This window comes from Nomascus leucogenys, chromosome 5 (assembly GCF_006542625.1).
Source record: "Nomascus leucogenys isolate Asia chromosome 5, Asia_NLE_v1, whole genome shotgun sequence".
NCBI classification, from domain to species: Eukaryota; Metazoa; Chordata; class Mammalia; order Primates; family Hylobatidae; genus Nomascus; species Nomascus leucogenys.
In genome coordinates this window covers 1,141,141-1,166,800 of record NC_044385.1, presented here as the reverse complement: position 1 = coordinate 1,166,800, position 25,660 = coordinate 1,141,141, and the positions used below count along the sequence as shown (strand labels likewise).

The following is a 25,660-nucleotide window of genomic DNA, read 5'->3' as shown; positions in this document are numbered from 1 at the left end:
GTCCAGCTGCAGTGTGCATTTTCGTATGTCCTTGAGCAGATATGAGAGAAATGAAACATTCCCACATTCTGGACATTCATAGGGTTTTTCTCAGTAATGAGTTGATGTCTTCAAATGGAACTGAAACAACTGAAGGCCTTAACACAAATTTAAATGCAAAAGGCTTTTCTCCACTCTGAGTCCTCCCAAATCTTCAAAAACAAGAAAATCTGAAGGCTTGACCACACTTCCTACATTCTTTAGGTTTTCTGCAGTGTGAGCTCTTTCATGTTTATGAGGGAATGGGAAAGAGTAAATGCTTTACCACATTTCTTACATGCATAAGGCCTTTTTTTTTTTTTTTTTGAGACGGAGTCTCACTCTGTTGCCAGGCTGGAGTGCAGCGGCACAATCTCGGCTCACTGCAACCTCCGCCTCCTGGGTTCAAGTGATTCTCCTGCCTCAGCCTCCTGAGTAGCTGGGATTACAGGTGCCCGCCACCATGCCCAGCTAATTTTTGTATTTTTAGTAGAGATGGGGTTTCACCATGTTGGCCAGGATGGTCTTGATCTCTTGACCTTGTGATCCACCCACCTCAGCCTCCCAAAGTGCTGAGATTACAGGCGTGAGCCACCACGCCCAGCCGCATAGGGCTTTTTTGAGATGGAGTCTCACTCTGTCGCCAGGCTGGAGTGCAGTGGCGTGATCTCAGCTCACTGCAACCTCCAACTCCCTGGTTCAAACGATTCTCCTGCCTCAGCCTCCTGAGTAGCTGGGATTACAAGCATATGCCACCACACCCAGCTAATTTTTGTGTTTTTAGTAGAGATGAGGTTTCACCATGTTGGCCAGGATGGTCTCAATCTCCCGACCTCGTGATCCGCATGCACAGGGCTTCCCCGCCTGCTGCCCACGGCTTTTTATGTCCTTGAAAAACAACTAAGACAACTGAAATGTGCCACCATGCCCAGCTAATTATTTATTTATTTACTTATTATTATTTTTTTTGAGACAGAGTCTCATTCTCGCCCGGGCTGGAGTGCAGTGGCATGATCTCGGCTTACTGCAAGCTCTGCTTCCTGGGTTCATGCCATTCTCCTGCCTCAGCCTCCCGAGTAGCTGGGACTACAGGCGCCCGCCACCACGCCCGGCTAATTTTTTGTATTTTTAGTAGAGATGGGGTTTCACCATGTTGGCCAGGATGGTCTCGATCTCCTGACCTCGTGATCCACCCACCTCGGCCTCCCAAAATGCTGGGATTACAGGCGTGAGCCACCATGCCCGGCGTTATTTTATTTTTTGTAAAGACAGGGTTTCACCATGTTGCCCAGGTTGTTTCACATTGTTTTAATCCAGGCTGGTTATGAACTCCTGGGCTCAAGCAATCCACACACCTTGGCCTCCCAAAGTGCTGGGATTATAGGCTGAGTCACTACACCCAGCCCCTATATCATGACTTCTTTCATGGCGAGTAAGGTGACTGGAACGAGTGTAGGCTTTACCGCATTTCTTACATTCATAGGGTTTTTCTCCAGTATGAATTCTTTCGTGGAGGTGAAGGGAACTGAGGCGACTGAAGGCTTGATCACACTGTTTACATTCATAGGGTTTCTCTCCGGTATGAGTACTTCTATGGTTACAAAGGGAACTCAAACGACTAAAGGCTTTGCCACATTGTTTACACTCATAGGGTCTCTCTCCAGTATGAATGCTTCCATGGTAACGAAGGGAAGTGGAACAACTGAAGGCTTTATCACATTTGGTACATTTATAGGGTCTTTCTCCAGTGTGAGTCCTTTCATGCGTCTTAAAAGAACAAGAAAATCTGAATGTTTTCCCACATTCCTTACACTCGTAGGGTTTCTCGCCAGTGTGAGTTCGTTCATGTATTAGACAAGAACCGGAAACAGTGAACGCTTTACCACATTGTTTACATTTATAGGGTTTTTCTCCTGTGTGAGTTCTCTGATGTCTTTCAACTGAATTGAGAAAATAAAAAGCTTTCCCACATATCGTACATTTATAAGCTGGATTTCCACTGTGCATTATCATGTGTCTTCTAACACCTGGAACAGAAACGAAGAATTTCCCACACTGTTCACATTTATATTGCTTCTCTCCATATGGTTTGTATCCAGAGTGAGCTAGGATGTGCCTATTGAGGAGGGAATGACGTACAAAGACTTTTCCACAAATACTGCATTCACATTGTTTTAATCCAGTAGAAATGTTCTCGTTCAGATCAAGATTTGGAATTTGGCTGACAACTTCTCCATACTGACTACCTTCTTTGCTTTCACACAGTTTCTGTACCATATGTTTTCTGTAAAAAAAATGACAAACACATTATTATTGGTTTATTAATAACTTTCTACTTATTAATAGGTCTTGGACTTACACTGCTACCAATACCAGGGAAAATGCATTTTTTTTTTTTTGCCATGACTGAATTATTTGAAAGTAAATGGGTTACTACTGAAAACACAGCTACCACCTGCATGGCTATGACCAAAATAGTAATATTCATATACACAGTTTTGTAGTACTATTTTCAAGTAAACTGTTTTCCAAACACTGACTACTACATTGAAGTACGTTACATTTTGGGTGAAATTTTTCTAAAAATAAATAAATTTCAAGTGACTCTTATTTGTTTTGATTGTTTTTAAGTTCATGACATGCTAAGATTCCTTCAGAGGACTTTATTTCCTCTGCTCAGTGCAAATTACCTTATATTTTTCCCAGGTTTTTCGAAGTGATCTTCAATATTCTGGTCTTTCCATTTGCTTCCTAAAATGCAGACCCACAAAATTATCATGAATTATTACAAACTATAGGAACATTACTAGATTTAATGTTCATCGTACACAGTGCCCATGCCTGATTTATTCACCAAATCATTCCCTTGCCACATTCCAAATCATAAATAGCACTGACGATAGGGAAATACTTCTGTAATTAAGTGAAATGTGTTGTCATTCTTACCTACAGAAGCCAGGTTCCTGCAGGTTTCCTGCATCACTTCTCTGTAGAGATTCTTCTGAGAAGAATTTAGCAAAGCCCATTCCTCCTGGGTAAAGTTCACAGCCACATCCTCAAAAGCCACCGAGTCCTAGAACATTCCACACATGTGGATAGAAGGATGGGTGAGACTGACAGCACTGGGAATCTATACTCAATTCATAAGCTGTTTACATGATTCTATAATTTCCAAGCATGTATTCTATGACTTGATTGTCACAACTCTTACTCTGTTCACACATACTCCCTCCCACACAGGAGTACTAATGCTAGAATTGAACTATTCAAAAAGGCAACCCGCAAAGGAGAAATACCCATCTCATTAGAGAATCCAGGGAGTAAGATGTGCTGCTAGGTTACCTCTTAATTTCACTTTGTACATTTCTAGTATCTGTCATAATAAAGTCCTACCTGATGTGCATAAGTGAGTTAATATTATCACTCCTGAGACTACTTTTTCTTAAAAATGCCTGATCACAAAGTTCAATCTTTGTTTGTATCAGCAACTTACATTTTGAAAGGGACTCCACCAACCTAAGTAATAAGAATGACTCACTGCATCTAAATGGCTTATGCAATATATTTGCCAAAACTTTTTCTGCTAAAGGTATATTATTTTGTGTCACCGCAGTGGTGCTCAGGGAACTAGACACCAAAACACAATCTGAACACTAAGTGTTTAATGAGTTTCCCTGGTAGACAATATTTTACATGTGCTGTCACTTGTTAATTGGGGAGTTGAGCCCATTCCATGTGATTACACCAAGAGAGAATAGGCTTATTAAATTTAATTGAGTAGTAAATAAAACCAATAATTGATATTTAATAATACTAATACAACAGTTTTTAAAATTTCTATTGCACAATGTCAAGGCAGAATGGAATAAGAGGAAATATGGCACATGTTTTTTAAAATGACATTAATGTCACCACTTCCAAATGCTATTCCTATGAAATCATATGAATTCCCAAATCAGGCTTTTTTAGGCAAGAAAAACTACTTTTTCATACCTAGTAAAAATGACAAATGTCTAATGATTTTTAGTCATCTAAAAAAAGAGTGATGGCTTGCCTAACATACTTTTAAGATTTTCAAACGAAAATATTCAGGACAGCACAGTATTAGCAGAGAGATGAGCAAGCAGACCAAGGGAAAAAAAGTCTTAATGACCCAGCATTTATATGGGAAGTTGATTAATGACAGAGTAGGCACTGTAGAATAGAAAAAGAAATCACATGCACTTTAAAATATGAGGCAAACCAGGCTGGTATCTACTTGGGAAAATGCACTGCTTTCTTCTCTATTCCATGAACAATAATCAACTTATTATATATTCAAATATGAAAGATAAAACCAGAACACTTTTAGAAGTCACAGGAAGATTTTTTTTTTACGAAGGGTTAGGCAGAATCTTTTTTATGTAAGAAAAAAGTGATAAAGAAACAGACAAACTCAAACATATTAAAATTTAGGGAATAAAAAGAAAATAGAGTGGGCCGGGCATGGTGGCTCACGCCTGTAATCCCAGCACCTTGGGAGGCTGAGGCGGGCGATCACCTGAGGTCAGGAGGTTGAGACCAGCCTGGCCAACATGGCAAAACCCGTCTTTTTCTTTTCTTTTTTCTTTTTGAGACGGAGTCTCGCATTGTCGCTTGGGCTGGGGTGCAGTGGTGAGATCTTGGCTCACTGCAACCTCCCCCTCCCGGGTTCAAGCAATTCTCCTGCCTCAGCCTCCCGAGTAGCTGGGATTACAGGTACCTGCCACCATGCTCAGCTAATTTTTTTGTATTTTTAGTAGAGACCAGGTTTCACCATGTTGGCCAGACTGGTCTGGAACTCCTGACCTCGTGATCCGCCCACCTTGGCCTTCCCTAGTGCTGGGATTACAGGCATGAGCCACCATGCCAGGCCTAAAACCCTGGGTTTACTAAAAATACAAAAATTAGCTGGGTGTGGTGGGTGCCTATAATCCCAGTTACTCGGGAGGCTGACACAGGAGAATCACTTGAACCTGGGAAGCAGAGGTTGCAGTGAACAGAGATCACGCCACTGCCCTCCAGTCGGGCTACAGAGCAAGACACCGTCTCCAAAAAAAAAACCAAACAAACAAAAAAAACAAAAACAAAAAACAAAAAAACCCCCTCAGATATCCCGATAACAGGATACAGATGTGTCCACTGTCATAAATTCTTCACCATGCTACAAGAGGGGAACTGACATTTTGGTGAATCTTTGTAAATCATCAATTTATCTATCACACTTGTATTTCACCAGTAGCATTTACAAAGCCAAGTCCTACAATTCAATTTGAAATTACCCCTAAAAAGAACAGACGTTTAAAACTTAACTACACTCACTCTGGGGAAGAAATAAATAAGAATTTTCGGCAAATAAAATACACCATTTTACCTTGTCTCTTTGGAAACAGTATTTTTATCTTTCAAGCCGTACTGACAAAATGTATTTTACAGTCAATGAAAAATTGAAACGCAAATAAATGAACAAGCCTTTTCAAGGTAACAAACTCGGCAAGAGGCAGTGCTGACTCCAACACAGACCCTTCTAACTGTCACGGCAGGCCATTCTACGGGACACCCATCCTGTTCAGTAAAGTACTCAGTGACCACCTAGGAGGCACTGGCACTGCTCTTTGTCCTCTTTTGTGCCTTAAGTGCATTTTAATATTCAGGTTCTTGCACATCTTCTCTGGGGTGGGTTTTCCTTGTCCTTTGGGACAGTTTTTCTCTCTTCACAAGTCTGAGGCAATCTAGAGAGCAGAAATCATTTCTGCCTTTTCCTCTCAATATCAGCATCCAACTGGCAGACCATCAATGCGTCTCTGAGGAATAAAAACTCGGGCTGGAGGAACAAGTTTAATGACCTAACTTTAATGACATTACACTGTATTGTCCATTAATTTAAATGTCCTAAAATTTTAATGACCCTAAGGGGTCACCATTTTAGATGAAACTATACCCGGAGATTCCTCTCAAGCCAAGAGCATCCAGCTGCTCCCCTGAGAGGCTCTGCCCCCTACCTCAGGGGGTCCTTGCGGATGAGATGATACCGGGACTGATACTCACTAGACCCTCCAATAGACATGGCCACTGTGGGTATCCTGGGTCATCCCCAGACAGTTTTCAAATGCCAGGACTAGGAAAAGACAGGAGGGTGGCTGAGGACACAACACCCTGCAAAGTTTTCACAGGGGGACCTCAACCTAAAGACATTTTGGTAATATGCACACTTAGGGAGGATGAAAAGAAGAGAGGCCCAAATATTTTTTTACAGTAGAGTGTCAGATAGTTTATTCTCTGCTTTCCTCTCATGTAAAATGTTTGGAAACAGAAAAATATTTTGGCCGAGCGCGGTGGCTCACACCTGTAATCCTAGCGCTTTAGGAGGCCGAGGTGGGCGGATCACTTAAGGTCAGGAGTTCCATGGCCGGGCGCGGTGGCTCACGCCTGTAATCCCAGTACTTTGGGAGGCCGAGGCGGGCGGATCACGAGGTCAGGAGATCGAGACCATCCTGGCTAACACGGTGAAACCCCGTCTCTACTAAAAATACAAAAAAAAAATTACCCGGGCGTAGTGGCGGGCGCCTGTAGTCCCAGCTACGCGGGAGGCTGAGGCAGGAGAATGGCGTGAACCCCGGGGGTCGGAGCCTGCAGTGAGCCGAGATGGCGCCACTGCACTCCAGCCTGGGTGAAAGAGCGAGACTCCTTCTCAAAAAAAAAAAAAAAAAAAGGTCAGGAGTTCGAGACCAACCTAGCCAACATGGCGAAAACCTGCCTCTACTAAAAATACAAAAATTAGCTGGGCGTGGTGGCGGGCGCCTGTAGTCCCAGCTACTCGGGAGGCTGAGGCAGGAGAATCACTTGAACCCGGGAGTCAGAGGTTGCAGTGAGTGCGACTGCACCATTGCACTCCAGCCTGGCGACAGGGCGAGATTCCGTCTCAAAGAAAAAAAAAAAGAATATGGTTTGCTTCCTCATTAACCTTATCAAAGCCTCTCATTTACGCCCCTCCTGTGGACCCCAAACCACAAACCATGACTGCGGTACCTGGTTTATGAATCGCCGTTTGCTCAAACACACGGTTTAACGTTTTAACAAAGCCTCAGCTTTATTCTAGGGGGAGAAAGGTGGGACTGGAAGCCCCATGAACCACAGCTCCTCCCACGCTGGAAGCCCGCACACCGAGACACCGAGTCGGGGCTCTCCCGCATCACCCTCCCCTGGTCACCGCACTACCTGGGTGGGGGAGGCGCGGGGTTCCCGAGAGGGCTCCGGCCGGCGGAAGTGGCGCCCGCAGGTACAGACAGGATGCAGCAGTTCCGCTGCCCGCCCCGCCCGGCCCGACCCTGAACAGAAGGGGACTGAGCCCCGGCTACGCCGCGGCGACTCGGTTCGCAGGTTCCGGAGCAGATGGCGTGGAGGCCCGAGTCGCGCCACAGCAGGTTTCAACCAGCCCTCTTGTCCACTTCGGGAAGCCAGGCGCAGTCCACTCACCATTCCTCGGCCTCCCGGGTGTCCTGGCGTCAGCTAGGGATGTCCCAATACCCGCAGGTCACAGGGTGGCAGAGGCTGCTGCAGAGCCACCTGGGCCTCCCAGAGCCAAGAAGTAGCAGCGGAGACTAACAGAAAAACCGGCTCTGGCGAAGGAGAGACAAAGCACCCGCCAGCCAGATCCCGGAAGCCGCCCTCTCCTTTCCGGCGGCGCGCTTGATTGAACGGTCCCCACCCCAGCGCCCCTGATTGGATGGGGCTTCAGACCCCGCCCCCTCAGGCCCTGAGTGACAGGCGATTGCGATCTCACGTGAGGCTGGACGAGGCCAGAATGACAGCTTTTGGCCTAGCGGTTTGTAGGCGGTGCGTCCTTCTGCGCTGGGATCTGACCATGCAAGAAGGACATTCACATTTAACCTTGTATACAAGGTTATAGCTATTTGTGCATAATACATATATAAAATTGGAAGCAATATAATGACAATTCTGTAACTGCCCAGTGGGTTCACCTTGCACGCTACCTAGACAGAGCCGATTTCTCAAGACAGGGGAATAGCAATAGAGAAAGAGTAATTCACGCAGTGTCGGCTGTGCGGGAGACCGGAGTTTTTTTATTTTATTTTATTTTTTTGAAACAGAATCTTGCTCTGTCGCCCAGGCTGGAGTGCAGACTCAGAGTTTTACGATTATTCAAATCAGTCTCCTTGAGCATTTGGGGATAAGAGTATTTAGAAAGCTTGTTTTGCCAAGGTTGGGGATGCATGTGCATGACACAGCCTCAGGATGTCCTGATGACATGTGCCCAAGGTGGTCAGAGCACAGCTTGCTTTTGTTGGAGAGAAATGCTCGGTGCCGCAAAGTGAAACCAACACTCAAGCGAAAGTTTTCTCAGCAACGCAATTTACTTCTGCAGAAGCGTGCTGCTCGCATCAATCAAGATTGCAAGAGCACACTGAACAAAGGAAAGCAGGGGTTTTTATTTCTAACGCAGTCCCTGTCTCTGGCATGGGCTGGGGTCAGACCGCACGATCTAAACTGACCCGGTTGGCTATTTGTGAATATTTTCCCAAATACGGAAGGGGGAAGGGGGATGTGAGTTACAATGGTGGGACGTGCGGTTTCCAAGGGAGAAATGGGTGCAGACCAGGTAACCAAGGGAACAGATGTGAGTTATTGATTAGAACTGACGGGAAGGTTGTTTACAGTAACTAAGGGCAAGGAGGCATGGAGAACAAGAAAGTTGAGTTCGAAAACAAAAAACAAGAACGTTAACATGCCAAACCTTGGAAGAGAAACTGACTGCATCTGACAGCTTTATACATTTTAGGGAGACAGGAGACATCAATGGACATATGTAAGATGAACACTGGTTTGATCCGGGACAACCTGAAGCAAAAGCGGGTCAACTCGAAACCAGGAGGGGGCTTCCAGGTCACAGGTAGGTGAGAGACAAACAGTTGCATTCTTTTGAGCTTCCAATTAGCCTTTCCAAAGGAGGCGATAAGATATGCATTCATCTCAGTGAGCAGGTATGACTCTGAATAGAATGGGAGGCAGGTTTGCCCTAAGCATTCCCAGATTGACTTTCCCCTTTAGCTTAGTGATTTGGGGGGCCCAAAATATTTTCCTTTCCAATCTCCTCCTTTTCTTTTAAAAGTATTTCGGAGAAAGCATTTTAGAAGAAAATCAGTCTCTGGTCCCAGGTTTTGTCTGATCTCTCATGGAGTAGCTGGGATTACCAAATTACCAGGCGTGGGCCTGGCTATTTTTTTTTTTTTTTTGGTAGAAATGGGGGTCTCCCTCAGTTGCCCAGGCTGGTCTCTGGTGCCCAACGCCGGGCTCCCCGTAATCTCTACAAATAATCCAGTGAAGGAACGCCAGAGCGTGGGAAGTGGAGGATGACTGACAAAGGACGCCCGAGTACGTTTTCACTTCAAGCTCTCCCGGTAAGTAGGGCGCTCGGAAAATTCCAGGGTAACCTCCGGAAAATATGGGTCAGGCTGAGAGTAAGTTTGCTAATTACTAAAGCCTTGTGCAGCAGTTACTGCTCCGCGGAGGGGTAATTGTGAGTAGCCAAAATCTCACATCTTTGTTCTATCTGGTAAAAAAGTATTCTCTTTGGTTTCCGGAATATAGAACCATGAATGTAAAAGACTGGGACAAGGTCGGATCAGACTTAAAACGAGCACAACAAGAGGCCACGATATTCCCTTCTTGCTTGGTCCTTGTGGTCTGCAATTAAAACAGCACTGGAGCCCTTCCACACTGAGGAGGAGGAGGAGGAGTTTCAGGATGACATAGAAAAGTTTAACAATCAGGAGTCTAATTATCAGCAAAGTCAACCATCACAGTCTAGTTTAAAAAAGGGCAAGAAACGGGAAGGCATATATGCTAATCTCCAAAAACTTATAAAAGAAACAGTGCCACCTACTTCGCCTTTAGGGGAAGGCCTGGAATGGCCACCCCCGGCTCAGCCTTAGGAAGTTTTGGAACTGGAGCCTGAGACGCGGCTTGCCGCCCCCATTGTTGCAGGCCCCGCCAGTAACTATGGCAAAGGAAAGCTTCAGGCTCGCCCAACAGCCAATTACGATCAGGGAATGATCCAGGCTTGCCCATCTGTTGATTGTGGTAGAGGAATGCTGCCAGCCGGTCCAAATACAAATTACGGCATGGGGACAATCCAGGCATCCATTCGCCAGGCATGAGAAATGGGGGATTTGGATGCTTTGCAGTTGCTGGTAATTATTTCGCCAGCTGAGGAGCCCAGAGAACGTGCTCAAGCACGCTGGCAGCCATTTCCGTTTAAAATATTAAAATACTTAAAGCAAGCAGTTGGACAATATGGGCCAAATTCTCCTTATGTTCATTCCTTGTTACAATCTGTGGCTTATAACAGGCGTTTAATACCTATGGATTGGGAGGCATTAGCCCAATCCACTCTATCCCCCTCCGAATTTCTCCAATTTAAAACCTGGTGGACAGATGAAGCAACAAATCAGGCACACAGAAATGCTCAAGCCCAACGTCCCGTTAATATCACATCTGATCAATTGCTTGGAATCGCATGGGGTACTCTAAATCAACAGAATGGTAATGGGTGATGAGGCTGTTGATCAGGTCAGAGTTATATGCCTAAGAGCCTGGGAAAAAATTCACGACCCTGGTACTACTTATCCTTCTTTTAACTCAGTTCGACAGGGTCCAAGGGAGCCTTCTCCAGATTTTATTGCCCGTTTGTAAGATGCGGCTCAAAAGGCTATTTCAGATTTTCATGCCAGGAAAGTGATCGTTCGGCTGCTTGCTTATGAAAATGCTAATACAGAATGTCAGGCAGCAATTAGACCTATTGAGGGAAAGGCAGATCTAAATGAGGAAAAAGCTTTAAGTGGATACATTAAAGCCTGTGATGGCATTGGGGGGCACTTATATAAGGCCAGCCTCCTTGCTCAGGCAATGGCTGGACTAAGGGTAAAAAAAACACATGAGTGTTCCCCGGGTCTTGCTATAATTGTGGACAGATAGGACATACAAACAGAGAGAGTGTACAAAGAGCCAAAAAAGGCAAAACTCAGGACCGGGCCCCAATTCAAAATGGGGCATTCTCAATTCAGGACGGGACATCCCCGACTCCAAATGGAGTGTTCCCAAATGGATTGAGGCAGGTTTCAACCAGCCCTCTTCCCCACTTCGGGAAACCAGCTGTAGTCCAGGAAGGTCCCAACGGGAGTTTATGGCCCATTGCCAAACGGCACGGTGGGACTTATACTGGGAAGGTCCAACTTAAACTTAAAGGGAATTGAAGTACATACCGGAGTAGTGGACTCTGATTGCCAGGGAGAAATTCAAATTGTTATCTCCTCCACTGTTCCCTGGAGTGCTAATCCAGGTGACAGAATAGTTCAACTGTTGTTTTTGCCATATGTTAAGTTAGGAGAAAGCTCAGAAAAAAGAACAGGAGGATTTGGAAGCACAAATTCAGCAGGCAAGGCTGCTTATTGGGTAAATCAAGTCTCTGACAATAGACCTATTTGTATGGTCACTATTCAAGGAAAACAATTTGAGGGTCTGGTCAACACAGGAGCAGATGTGTCGATCATAGCTCCTATCAATGGCCAAAAAACTGGCCCAAACAAAAGGCCCCAGTGGGTCTTGTTGAGGTCGAGGGTTTGCTTGTATCTCACCAGGAGAGAATCAGCTTCCTGTCTGGGTACCCACAAGACATCTTAAGCTGTGCCATAAGCCAGAGTCCAAGGAAGAGGAAAAGACCTCGCAATGTCTCTGCAACCCCAGTTCGTCAGACAGCGCAGATGAACATCTCTGTTGAGCAGACGGAAACCAGTAAAACTCCCCAAGCAACTCCACTGACCTGGGGGCAGATGAAGAGACTAGCTCACAGTGCAGAAGAGAACCCGAGGTCTCAGAACAAGCCGCTGACCACCAGTAACCTAATGGTAGCTATGATGGCCGTAATCTCCTTGGTGGTGAGTCTTCCTGTAGCGGAGGCAGATCAAAATTACACTTATTCGGCCTACATTCCATTCCCACCACGGATTAGGCCTGTTACATGGTTAGACGCCCCAGTGGAGGTTTATGTTAATGACAGTGTCTGGATGCCTGGACCAACAGACAACTGAGGTCCTACTCATCCAGAGGAGGAAGGAATGTTAATGAATGTTTCTATTGGTTATCGCTTTCCTGCCATCTGCCTGGGGCCGGCAGCAGGATTTTTAAATTATGATACACAAAGTTGGATGGTTTATGTCCCTGCACATAATGGATCAAAAGCCTGTATTCATGTAATCAGTGGAAGAACATGTCAATCTTTGGACACTATTAAATACCTTGAGCACGGCTATGTTATGACACATCACTAGATTAATAAATTTAAACCTAATAAGAACCTCCTGTCATTAAATGGTCTGAAAAGCTAGAGGTGCTAACCTGGGAAGATTGTATTGCAAACAGTGCTGCTGTCCTACAAAATAATTCCTATGGAATCATCATTGATTGGGCCCCTAGGGGACACTTTGCAGTAAATTGTACTGGACAGAGCGAAGATTGTAGAGAGACTACTTTTGCAAACGACTACCCAGATAACGCACCAAAATTACATAGAAGAATGGAAACAAATTACCCTATTAAGTGGGAGGAGAACGGTATGGCTCCTCCAAGCCCAGAAATGATTGATCCAATTATAAGCCCAGAACATCTAGAATTATGGAAATTAATGATGGCTCAAACCCCAATTTGGATTTGGAAAGCAGAATGTAAAACAGAGACCCACAGTAAAAAACTTCATTTGTTGTAGCCATGACCTCTAATCGGACGGTCCCGTTGCAGAGTTGCGTTAAACCTCCTTTTATGTTGGCAGTGGGAAAAATTAATATCCTACCTGACTCTCAAACCATATCATGCCTCAACTGTTGTCTTTTTACCTGCATTAATTCTACCTTTAATAAAGATAATAGCATTTTACTGGTTAGGACCCGAGAAGGAGTTTGGATTGGTGGAGAGGAGAGGGCCCCCAGGAGGTGCTGCCTGAGGGGCTCCATTCCCGCTTGTGAGGGGCGCCCAGGGTCTTCCTGGGGTGCGTCAGAGCCTGAGCCCTTGGGGTGAAAGTCCCTTCCCCCAGCTGAGAAGCAGCAGGCACCGGGGCGTGGGCTGCCTCAGGGCCCCCACCCACTCGCACCCTCTCCTGCACTGCAGCTGCTCCCTCCTCAGGAGGTGAGGAAGATGGGAGGATGAGGCTAAGACACGGGCGAGGCCAGATTCCAGGCACATAGGCTCGCCGGGGTGAGGCCTGCTTCCCACCCAAGCCGTGCCCTCAACAGGCAGGTGAGGGACTGAGGCCTGGGGCATGACCTCCCTAAGTCACCTCAGGGTGGAGGAGGAGCTGGGCCACCTAGATGGGTCTGTATGCCTGGCCCTGGGCTCTGGGGAGCAGGCTGGGGGTGGGAAGGGACACCCATGCTGCAGATGGGGAGACTGAGGCACAGGGCTCTGAGGGCTCCAGGAGCAAGGAGGAGGCCAGGGCTGGCCTGTGGGGACTTTGGTGTTGGACCTGCAGATGTGAGTGCCTCACAGTTTGGATACCTGTTTCCCTCAGTAGACCTTGGGAGGCCTGTCCCTCCATACACGTTATCACTGAAGTACTAAAAGGAATACTTAATAGATCAAAGAGATTCCTATTTACTTTCATAGCTGTGATCCTGGGCCTTAGAGCTGTCACAGCTACTGCTGCTACTGCTGGTGTTGCTTTGCACTCTTCTATTCAAACTGCGGACTTTGTGGATAGTTGGCAGAAAAATTCTTCTAAGCTTTGGAATTCCCAAAGCCAAATAGATCAAAAATTGGCAAATCAAATTAATGATCTCCATCAAACAGTAATTTGGATGGGAGATAGAATTATGAGCAGGTGAATGAGCTGGAGTGGAGCATGCCTGGCTAGGGGCCAGAGAAGATCTGCCAGGACCTCAGGGGCTGCAGGCTGCCAACTGCCCGCGCCAGCTCTGGATGCCCTACTCGAACCTCAGTTTCCTCACCTGCCAGGAAGGACCCGTATGTCAGGGGTGTTTTGACGATTAAACTGGACAATCCTAGTAAACTCTCATTTAGTTCATACAATGTGTTAGTCATTATTCTAAGTGATTTATACCTATACACTTAATACCTAATCGTTTAACATGCATAAAACAATGATTTATGGAGAATGACACACTGATAATCATATTAGGTGGCATTAAAACCATAGAAATAAAAATGTTTTGGTATATAACATATACATGAACATAGGAAAGTTAAATAACTTGATTAAAAAGTGTTACTTCAATAGCAAAGACATAGATTCAACCTAAACGCCCATCAACAGTGAAGTGGATAAATGCCCATAAACAGTGAAGTGGATAAAGAAAATGTGGTACACTTCTTGACCATGGAATACTATGCAGTCATGAAAAAGTGAAGTCTCCCTATGTGTCCTAGGCACTGGAGTGCAGTAGCTATTCACAGGCACTCTTCAGCCTCAAACTCGTGGGCTCAAGCAATCCTCCCACCTCAGCCTCCCAGATAGCTGAGATTTCAGGTGTATGTCGCCATGCCTAGCCCTGGGAGTTTTGTAATAACACCCTGTTGAAGTGCACAAGGCAATGACCTTTATGTCAGATCTTTCGAAACAGTTCAAGTAACAATGGTCATCTCCAATTATGTTCTCATGTGTTCCACGGTGCTACAGAGAGATGTTTCTGCTGATGGTGGCCACATGGTTGAGTTCTGATCAATGAGACTTAGAAAGAAGTGCCTGGGGAGGATGGACTTCTGTAAATTAAAAAGCAATGGCTTCCAACCTAATTCCCCATGACCTATCAGCTTAATATTTCCTCCTGGTTGCTGTTTGGAATGTGGTTTGATGCCTGGAGGTGGGACAGCCAACTTGGACCATGAAGGAATAAGCATGAACACAATAACTAAGTATAGACAATGTCAGAGAGAGAACATGAAACAAACTTGTATCTCATAAGATCACTGGACTATTTCGTCAACCATGGACTGCTACCTCTTCAACAGTGTACATGAGACACAATACACATATTATGTTCTTATATATACAACGGTCTTTTTTGGTGTAATTGAACACAAACTATTAGCTACAGAATGAGATCCGTTATTATATTTCAGTTGCACCAATCATGTGTGAACATAATGTGATACCCAAATTCATTATATCTATTTCCACAATTGACAATTAACTTTCCATTATAGACAGGCTGGGGAAAGAACATGGGCTGTGAAAAAACATGGAAACTTTCACCCTAAGAGCCACCCGGTGAAGTACGTGAGGTTGAAATGCTCACTGCATCTGACTGGCCACCTTCTCCCCTACCTTTCCCTGTGCCTCTCACAGAGCCAGGACTAGACTGAGCAATGGGCTGAGTGGAAGTGAAGGAGGTAGGTCCCTGCCACCTGTGAGTCAGTGTCCCTGGAAGGTCACCCACATACAGTGAATCAAATCCAAGGTGGGGTTACACTTTGTGCTCAGCAGCTGGGACACTGGAGTCTTGTAACCACAGCTTAACATCACTGATCATTAGAGAAATGCTAATCCAAACCACCATGAGATACCACGTCACACCAGTCAGAATGGCTCTTATTAAAAAGTCAAAAAATAACAGATGCTGGCAAGGTTACGGAGAAAAGAGAATGCTTATACACTGTTGGTGGGAGTGTAAATTGGTTCAACCATTGTGGAAAGTAGTGTGGTGATTCCTCAAAGACCTCAAACCAGAAATACCTTTTGATCCAGCAACTCCATTACTTGGCATATACCCAAAGGAATATAAGTCGTTCTGTTATAAAGACACATGCATGCATATGTGCACTGCAGCACTATTCACCATAGTGAAGACATGGAGTCCACATAAATGCCCATCAATGATAGACTGGTTTATATATGCTGTGGAATAATAAACAGCCACAAAAAAGAATGAGATCATGTCCTTTGCAGGGACATGGATAGAGGGGGAGGCCACTATCGTTAGCAGACTAACACAGGAACAGAAAACCAAATACCACATGTTCTCACCTATAGGTAGGAGCTAAGTGATGAGAACACACAGAAACACAGAGGCGAGCAACACACACTGGGGCCTCTCAGAGGGTGGAGGGTTGGAGGATGGAGGGAATCAGGAAAAGTAACTAATGGGTACTAGGCTTAATGCCTGGGTGATGAAATAATCTGCACAACGAAGCCCCAAGACACACGTTTATGTATGTAACAAACCTGCACATGTTGGCCTGAACGTAAAAGTTTATGCGGATGGCAAATAAGCACATGAAAAGATGTTAGACATCATTATCCAGTAAGGAAATACAAGCTTAAAATCACAATGAGGTACTACTGCATATCTATCAGCTTTCTTTTTTCTTTTTTCTTTTGAGATGGAGCCTCGCTCTGTTGCCCAGGCTGGAGTGCAGTGGGGCAATCTCAGCTCACCGCAAGCTCCGCCTTCCGGGTTCACGCCATTCTCCTGCCTCAGCCTCCCAAGTAGCTCGGACTACGGGTGCCCGCCACCACGCCAGGCTAATTTTTTATATTTTTAGTAGAGACGGGGTTTCACCGTGTTAGCCAGGATGGTCTCGATCTCCTGACCTCGTGATCAGCCTGCCTCGGCCTCCCAAAGTGCTGGGATTACAGGTGTGAGCCACCGCACCCGGCCTTTTTTTATATTTTTAGTAGAGATGGGGTTTCACCGTGTTAGCCAGGATGGTCTCGATCTCCTGACCTCGTGATCAGCCTGCCTCGGCCTCCCAAAGTGCTGGGATTACAGGCGTGAGCCACCATGCCCGGCCTATCTATCTGATTTCTAACTTAAAAGACTGATCATGTCAAGTGTTGACAAAAGTGTGGAGGATTTGGAGCCCTCATACACCGTTGGTGGGGGAGTGGACTGATGAGACTGCTTTGGAAAACGGTTTATCAGTTCCTTAAAATGTTAAACATACCTACTGTGGGATCTAGACTTTCCACCCCTGTGTATTTACCTGGGAGAGGGGAAGGCACATGTCCATACTGGGGCTCATGCACGGATGTTCATACAAGCTTGTTTCTTGTTTTTGTTTTTTCTTCTTCAGCTTTACTGAGGTATAGTTGACAAATATAAATTACAGCAGCTTTTTTATTTTTTATTTTTTTGAGATAGGGTGTCTTGCCATGTTTCCCAGGCTGGACTTGAACTCCTATGCTCAAGCAATCCTCCTGCCTCAGCCTCCCAAGTAGCTGGGACTACAGGCACATGCTACCCCACCTGGCTTGCAGCCTATTTATTTATTTAGAGGCAGGATGTCACTCTGTTGTCCAGGCTGGAGTACAGTGGCATGATCATAGTTTACTGCAGCTTCGAACTCCTGGGCTCAGGTGGCCCCGCCGCCTCAGTCTCCTGTGTAGCTGGGACCACAAGCACAAGCCTCCAGGCCTGGCTAATTTTTGTATTTTTTTTGTAGAGACAGGGGTCTTGCTATGTTGCAAGGATGGCTTCAAACTCCTGGGCTCAGGTGATCCTCCCACCTTGGCTTCCCAAAGTGCTGGGATTACAGGTGTGAGCACCTTGCCCAGCCTACAGCTTTCTTTTTAACGGGCAAGAGCCGGAACCGATCCAATGGCCGATCAACAAGTGAATGGGTGGACAAACTGCTGTGTGTTCACACAATGCAATGAACTCAGTGCGTGTGCCTTTTTTTTTTGAGACGGAGTCTCGCTCAGTCGCCCAGGCTGGAGTGCAGTGGTGCGATCGCCTCCTGGGTTCACGCCATTCTCCTGCCTCAGCCCGCCCCTCTGCGATGTGGATCTTAATATCCGGGGGGGAGAGGGAGGGTGATATTACTCAATTACTCCTAGGATCTTTTCTCTACTGCCACACTTGGTTAACACCCTGGGACGTTATTTTCCATATTCTAGCAAGATGCCACTACTAAAGTCACAGGGGGTAGACACCCTGAGATATTATTTGTCATGTTGTAGGGGAATGTTCAGCCTGATGTCACAGGACTTTACACACTGTGATATTATTCCCAATATCCTAGCGGGACATTAATAATAATGTCACAATGTGTGTACAACTTGTGGTGCTGTTCTTAATCTCCTAAGTGGAGGTTACTTTTATTGTCAAACGGGGTATGTTCCCTTTGATATTATTCATAATATCCTAGAGGGATGTCACTCTTTATGTCACAGGGTTTGTACACCTTGTCAAATTACTCACATTATCCTTATGTCACTCCTCATATCACAGAGGGTGTACACTCTGTGTCACCCCTAATGTCACACGGGGTGTACACACAGTGATATTACATGCAATATTCTATAGAAATGTTACTCATAAATCACTGGTCCTGTACACCCTTTAATATTCTTCGTAATATTCTAGGAAATCTTTACTACTGTCACAGGGCGTGTAGACCCTGTCATAAAATTTGTAATATCCTAGCGGGAGTTCACTACTAAGTTCACAATGCGTGTACACTCTTTGATATTATTCGTATTATCCTGAAGAGATGTTACTACTGATGTCCCAATGCAGGTACATTCTCTGACATTATTCGTTATATCCTCGGGGGATGTTACTCCTAATGTCACACGGGGTGTACACCCTGTGTTCTATTTCATAATATCCTAGGGCAATTTTACTTTTAATGACACAGGGGGTGTACACATTGTGATATTATTCGTGATATTCTGGAAAGATGTTACTCCTAATGTCACAGGGGTGTACACCCTGGGATAGTATTCATAATTTCCCAGGGGTCTATACTCCTATTGTCACAGAAGATAACACCCTGTGACATTATTCGTAATATTCTAGCGAGATGATACTCCTAATGTCACAGGGGGTGTACATCCCGTGATATTATTCTTACTATTCTAGGGGGATGCTACTCTTAATGTCACAAGTGTGTTCCTTCTGTGATATTATTGAAAATATGCTAGCAGGATATTACTACTAATGTCATAATGCATGTATACCTTGTGATATTATTAGTAATATTCAGGGTGGATGTTACTCCTGACGTTACAGGGGTGTACACCATGTGATATTATTCCCAATATTGTAGAGTGATGTTACTGCTAATGTCACAGGGGGTGTACACCCTTCGATATTATTTGTAATCTTATAGAGATATATTACCTTAAATATCACAGTGGGTGTACACACATGGGTACACCCACTGGGATATTATTTGTAATATCTTCAAGAGATATAACTCCTAGTATTACAGTAGGTGTACCCCATGTATGTATACCCTGTGATATTATTTGTAATATCCATGGTAAACATTACTTCTAGTAACCCACAGAGTTTACACCCTGTGATATTTTCATAATATCATAGGGAGATATTCCTGCTAATAACACAGTGGGTGTACACCATGTGTGTACATTCTGTGATGTGATAGCTTATATCCTAGGGAGATATTCCTTCTAATATCACAGTGAGTTTACATCCTGTGATATCATTCATAATATCCTAGAAAGATGTTGCTGCTAATATCACAGAGGGTGTGCCCCCAGTGACATTGTTTGTAATATCCTAGGGAGACGTTACTCCTAATGTCACAGGGGGTGTACACCTTGTTGTATTATTCATAATATTCTAGGAGGGTGTTACTTTTAAAATCACAGGGGTGTACACCCTGTAATGTTATTCATAATATCCTAGGAAGAGGTTACTCCTAATATCTCATGGGTTATCCTAGGTAGAGGTTATTCCTAATATCACACCCTGTGATAGCATTCGGAATATTCAAAATGATGTTACTTTTAATGTCACATGGGGTGTACACCCTTTGATATTATTCATAAGATTCTAGGGATATATTACTTCAAATATCACATTGGGTATACACACACGGTGTATACATTATGTGTGAACACCTACTGTGATATTATTCATAATATCCTAGGTAAATTGGACTGCTAATATCACAGTGAGTGTACACGCTGTGATATTATTAGTAATATCCTACAGGAATATTACTCGTAAACCAGAGGCATGTTTACCCCCTATGATAGTATTCGTAATACTCTAGGGAGACGTTACTCCTAATGTAATATCACAGAGGTGTACACCCTGTGACACTATTCACAGTATATGAGAGGGATATTAACACTGAAGTCACAATGTGTGTACTCCTTGTGATATTATTCATAATAGCCTACGGGGATGTTACTCCTATTGTCACAGGGGTTGTGTTCGCTGCAATAGTGTTCGTAGTCTCCTAGACGGATGTTACACCTAATGTCACAGGGTGTGTACATCTCGTTATATTATTCGTGATATCCTAAAAAGACATTACTCCTCATGTCACAGGGGCTGCATACCCTGTGATATTATTCGTAATATCCTAGCGAGATGTTACTTTTAATGTCACAGAGGGTGACATTTTTGAGACGGAGTTTCGCTCTTTCACCCAGGCTGGAGTGCAATGGTGCGATCTCCACTGACTGCAACCTCTGCCTTCCGGTTTCAAGTGATTCTCCTGCCTCAGCCTCCCGAGTAGCTGGGATTACAGGTGTCTGCCATCACACCCGGCTAAATTTTGTATTTTTAGTAGAGACGGGGTTTCACGGTATTGGCCAGGCTGGTATCGAACTCCTGACCGCGTGATCCGTCCGCCTCAGCCTCCCAAAGTGCTGAGATTAAAGGCACCACCGCACCCAGCCATCTGTTTATTTATTTCATTTTAGTCATCCTACTGGGAATGCAGTGGTATCTCATTGTAGTTTTTGGTAACAGCTTTATTGAGAAAGGATTCAAACAGCATACAATTCACCCATTTAAACTACATGCAGCAATGTGGCTGGATCTCAAATTAATTAGTCCAAGTAAAATAATCCAGATAAGATGAAGGACATTTGAATAAAAGCTATTTTAACTGGGGAAAAAATTAAATATTGTACAATTGTATTCATATGAAATTCTAGAAAATGCAAAATAGTCCAGGCACAGTGGCTCACGCCTATAATTCCAGCACTTTGGGAGGCTGAGGTGGGCGGATCATGAAGTCAGGAGTTCGAGACCAGCCTGACCAACATGGTGAAACCCGTCTCTATTAAAGATACAAGAATTATTATTATATTGTATCCTATTTTAAATATCATATGTATTATTCACAAATGAATGTAACGTTGTTTACAAGGTTAGGTGTATATAAATGAATGTCCCCTAGGCAAGGTTGGGACAGCCCTCCCGGAGAAGAACTGTAGCCAGAACGCTGCCTCATTCAGACACGCGTGGGAGCGTGTCACCTGTCACTAAGGGCCTGAGGGGGCGGGGCCTGAGGCCCCACCCAATCAGCGGCACCGGGGCGGGGACTGTCTCATCGGGCGCTCCGCTAGAAAACCCGAGGCGGCTTCCGGGTCTGCCCGGCCTTTGTCTCTCGTGTCTGCACGTGCGTGGCTCGGTCAGTAGCCGCCGCGCTTCTCCTTCGCTCTGGGCGGTTCAGGAGGCTCTGCCGCAGCCGGGGTCCTCTTGTGACCTGCATGTACTGGGGGATTCGCAGGGAGGATGTCGGGACACCCCGGAAGGTGGGAAACGGTGAGTTGAGCCGCCGGGGGTCTGGAGAAGGGAAGGGGCTGTGGCGGCCCCGGGCCCCGGGCTCCCAGCGGTCGGCTCCCGAGGGCGGACCCGGGTCCCTGCTGGCGCGGCGCGGCGCGGCCCTCGGTCCTTTCTGGCGCCCGGCAGGGCTGGGCGGGCAGCGGCACCTCGGGCTCCCGTCCCGTCTCTGCACGGCGACTTCCGTCCTGCCCGAATCCGCTTCCCTCCCCGGGATCCTGCAGTGAGACCAGAGGCGCCTCAGGGGAGAGGCCCAGCGCGGTGTGCGGGCTCGCGCCTGCGAGGAGCTGTGGCCACTGGCGTTTCCAGTCCCTCCTTAATCCTGTTAAAAATTAAACTGAGGTTTAATTAAAGCGTTACAGAGTTTGAGCAAACAGCGATTCATGAGTAGGGGAGCACCCAGCCACGGTTTTTGGTTTGTGGGCCACCGGACGGTCTTGATGGAAAGGCTTTTATAAATGTGTAAGGAAGCAAACCAAATTTATGTATTTTTTCTTTTAATGATTGGGTTGGGGGGGGTGGTCTCCCTATGTTGCCCAGGCTGGTCTTGAACTCCTGGTCTCAGCCTCCCAAAGTGCTGGGATTACCCCGCGCAGCCCAAAGCAACCCCAATGTAATAATTGGTTATAATTATGTAGTTCTGTTATTCGGATTATTTAGGTGGATGGTTCCCGGTTATGTAATCAGAGGTAAGTTGCTGATTTGGGGTGGTTACGTTTTCTTTCCCTTCAAGTTAATTCCTAAACAAGAAAGGCATGAAGTACCTTTAGGTTTTCTTGGTGAGGAACTCAGGGCACCATCGTCACTTTAAGGGAGGAGACCACCCCCCATATTGTCTTATGCCCAATTTCTGCCTCCAAAGAAAGAAGTAAAAACTAAAAGGCAGAAACGAAATCCACAGGCAGACAGCCGGACGCCACGCCCTGGGCCTGGTTACATATCGACCCCTGAGCTAACCGTTTGTGTTATCTGTAGATTCCAGACATTGTATGGAAAAGCACTGTGAAAATCCCTGTCCTGTTCTGTTCTGATTACCGGTGCATGCAGCCCCCAGTCACATACCCCCTGCTTGCCCAGTCGATCATGACCCTCTCACGTGGACACCCTTAGAGTTGTAAGCCCTTAAAAGGGACAGGAATTGCTCACTTGGGGAGCTTGGTTTTTGGAGACTTGAGTCTTGCCAAAGCTCCCGGCCGAATAAAGCCCTTCCTTCTTTAACGCGGTGTCTGAGGGGAGCTCTGTTTTTGGAGATGTGAGTCTTGCCAAAGCTCCCGGCCGAATAAAGCCCTTCCTTCTTTAACGCGGTGTCTGAGGGTTTTTGTCTGCAGCTTGTCCTGCTACAACTTCAGTCTAATTTATTCCTATTTAATCATTTCCACAAGGGTACTGGTTTCCCCTGTATTTTCCAAATGTAAGGCAAGCAGGGTCTCAAATCCATGACCGTATTCCCCAGCCTAACTTCTAGAACTTGCAGTAAAATTCTAACTGTCCAGTTTCTTCCTCATACTCTCAAACTCCAACTTCCCCTCTCCAATTTACAACATTATTAACTATTTGTTCTTTATTGTGCATTTGAACCTGATGCAGTATTTTGTTTATCGTGTTTTCACTGAGCAGTGAGGAGCTGTTTCTGAACATTTCTCGTGAAAACAGAATAATCACCTGATCTAATCCTCTATAAAAAATTCTTTGTACCTGTCCTCCTTTTGTCTTCCCTAGGCACACTCACAAACGTCTTTGGATGGAGGTTTCCCTTTGGAACCTTCACGTGGTGATGTGTCCTCAGCCACCCTCCTGTCTTTTCTGGGTCCTGGGTTCAAAACTGTTTGAGGATGACCTAATGTGCCCACACTGGCCGAGTCACTTGGAGTGTCATAAATAGTGAATGTCAGCCGTTGGGTCCTCTTCTTCCAGAAGACAAGGTGAGGTTGAGGGGTGGAGCCTCTCAGAGGAGCAGCTGGATGGCATGAGAGGGACTGAGAGGAGTCTCCTGGGATACTCTTCTATACTCTTCCTCTAAAAAGCTAATCCACTGGGACTTAGATTTTTTTTTTCTCTTAGCCCCGTTATCACTCCTTACAGACAAAATGCTGGTCAGGCAGTCAGATACTGGTATTGAGGGAGGAAAGAATTTCTGCCCTCTGGATTGTCTCATACTTGTGAAGGGAGAACAGCTATTCCAAAGTACAAGGAAACCTCACCCCGCAGTGAGGCAGGAACCTGAAAAGCAAAATGCATTTGGGGCACAGTGGGGACACGGTGCAGTTTTGTGGGGAGAGGGTGGGCATTGAGTACTTCCCTGAGCAGGATGGGTGGAGGCACAGTGGGACACTGTGTGGTGGAGGGTGGGCATTGAGTACTTCCCTGAGCAGGATGGGGTGGGAAGGCACAGTGGGGACACTGTGTGGTTTTTTGGGGGGAGGGTGGGCATTGAGTACTTCCCTAAGCAGGATGGGGTGGGAGAATTCAGGCGATGAGATGGTCTGACTTGGCCCTTGAGTCAGCCATGTCCGTGCTTGTCAGTACTACTACTCCTTGTGTTTGTCACCTTGAAAATATTTGTTCACTTATTTTAATTTCAGTTTTTCACTGATTGAAAAATACATTTTATCAGTACAGCTTGAGAGATAAGAAAATATTTTCAAAAGGCCAAGAAAGAGGTGTATATCAGAAAAATATTAGATATCTAGTCATATATTTCATTTGTTAAAAATTGTTAAATGGCTTTTTTCTTCCCCAGAGGGAGTGTAGTAAGTTTCACAGGTTTGTTCTTTTCTGGGGGTGGTTTCAACCCAAATTCCAGGGCTTAGCTTTGGGAATGCTACCAGGGAAAAATAGGGACACTGTCTTCCATTATGGCTGCAGAAAAATACGTTTTCACAAGAAAGTATACTCACTAACAAACTCACTAAAGCATCAGTTCCACCTTTGTGCCGAGCTGGGATTTTGTGACAGTGGATGACTCTGTTTCCTGTTACCTGGATGTCCAAGTTTAATGGTAAATCTGTGGGTGGGGACTTGGCATTTTTAGATGTGTTAACATCGAAATAATTTCTTTATGAAATAATTTGTTATCATGGAAATAATTAAGTGACTTGTTTATTATATGAAAGGAATACTTCTGCTTTTCCTGTTGAGGTATGAAATGTAAGTGCCTTACAATTTTATTTCCTCCAACAAACATAAAAACTGAGTTTGAGTGATTTTGCTGGACTCTTCAAACACTGAGTATTTTTTCATTTAAAACAAAGTGGGGGCCGGGTGCGGCGGCTCATGCCTGTCATCCCAGCACTTTGGGAGGCTGAGGTGGGCGGATCATGAGGTCAGGAGTTCGAGACCAGCCTGACCAACATGGTGAAACCTGTCTCTACTAAAAACACAAAAAATTAGCCGGGTGTGGTGGCATACGTATGCCTGTAATCCCAGCTACTCGGGAGGCTGAGGCAGGAGAATCGCTTGAACCCAGGAGGTGGAGGTTGCAGTGAGTTGAGATTATGCCATTGTACCCCAGCCTGGGCAACAATCAAAACAAAACAAACAAACTAAAAATCACATAATAAGCATGTGAATCCTTCATCGACAACCAAGGTATCCAGGTTCTCTCATCCAAATTGACTAGAAGGATGGTGTGACCCACGGAGAGAAGGAAGAACAGTGTGGTGCTGCGGCCCACCTAAGAGCCAGGCGGGGAAGGGGAGCCTTCTCCCCCAGCCCAGGGAGGCGGTGAGTGAGTGTGCTACCCAGCCACGGAAACTGTGCTGTTCCCATGGAGCTGTGCAACCTACGGATCGGAAGATCCCACTCACAAACCCACGCCACCGAGGCCTGGCGTCCCAACCCTGGAACGCCCGGGTCCTTACACCCTTTCAGCTGGAATCTACTTAAGCCTACCCAACTCCCAGGGGGAGGGGCAACCAGCACTGGCTGCCTGCTGTCTAAGCCATTTGAGCTCCTTGGGGAGGGGCAGCAGCCAGTACCGGGACTCCAACTGCCTAATGTGCTAAGCTCCCTGGTCGGGAGAAGGTTGGCACCCATTTCTATAGCTC

The 25,660-nt window shown here is 45.6% G+C and overlaps 1 protein-coding gene across 2 annotated transcripts; it reads right to left on the bottom strand.

Annotated features, from left to right (window-relative positions):
* Positions 1-945: 945 nt before the first annotated feature.
* On the bottom strand, positions 946-7,719 carry ZNF669 (zinc finger protein 669). Of its 2 annotated transcripts, none has more exons than XM_030812559.1 (4): positions 7,513-7,719; positions 2,965-3,091; positions 2,709-2,769; positions 946-2,302 (listed from the first exon to the last, which is right to left on the bottom strand). In XM_030812559.1, exons 1-4 carry the CDS (start codon positions 7,513-7,515, stop codon positions 1,357-1,359), a joined length of 1,137 nt encoding a protein of 378 aa, XP_030668419.1. In that variant the 5' UTR covers positions 7,516-7,719; the 3' UTR covers positions 946-1,356. The 2 variants fall into 2 exon arrangements, with proteins under 2 accessions (XP_030668419.1, XP_003267394.2); XM_003267346.3 differs by having other exon boundaries at positions 7,255-7,682.
* Between the last annotated feature and the right edge of the window lie 17,941 nt (positions 7,720-25,660).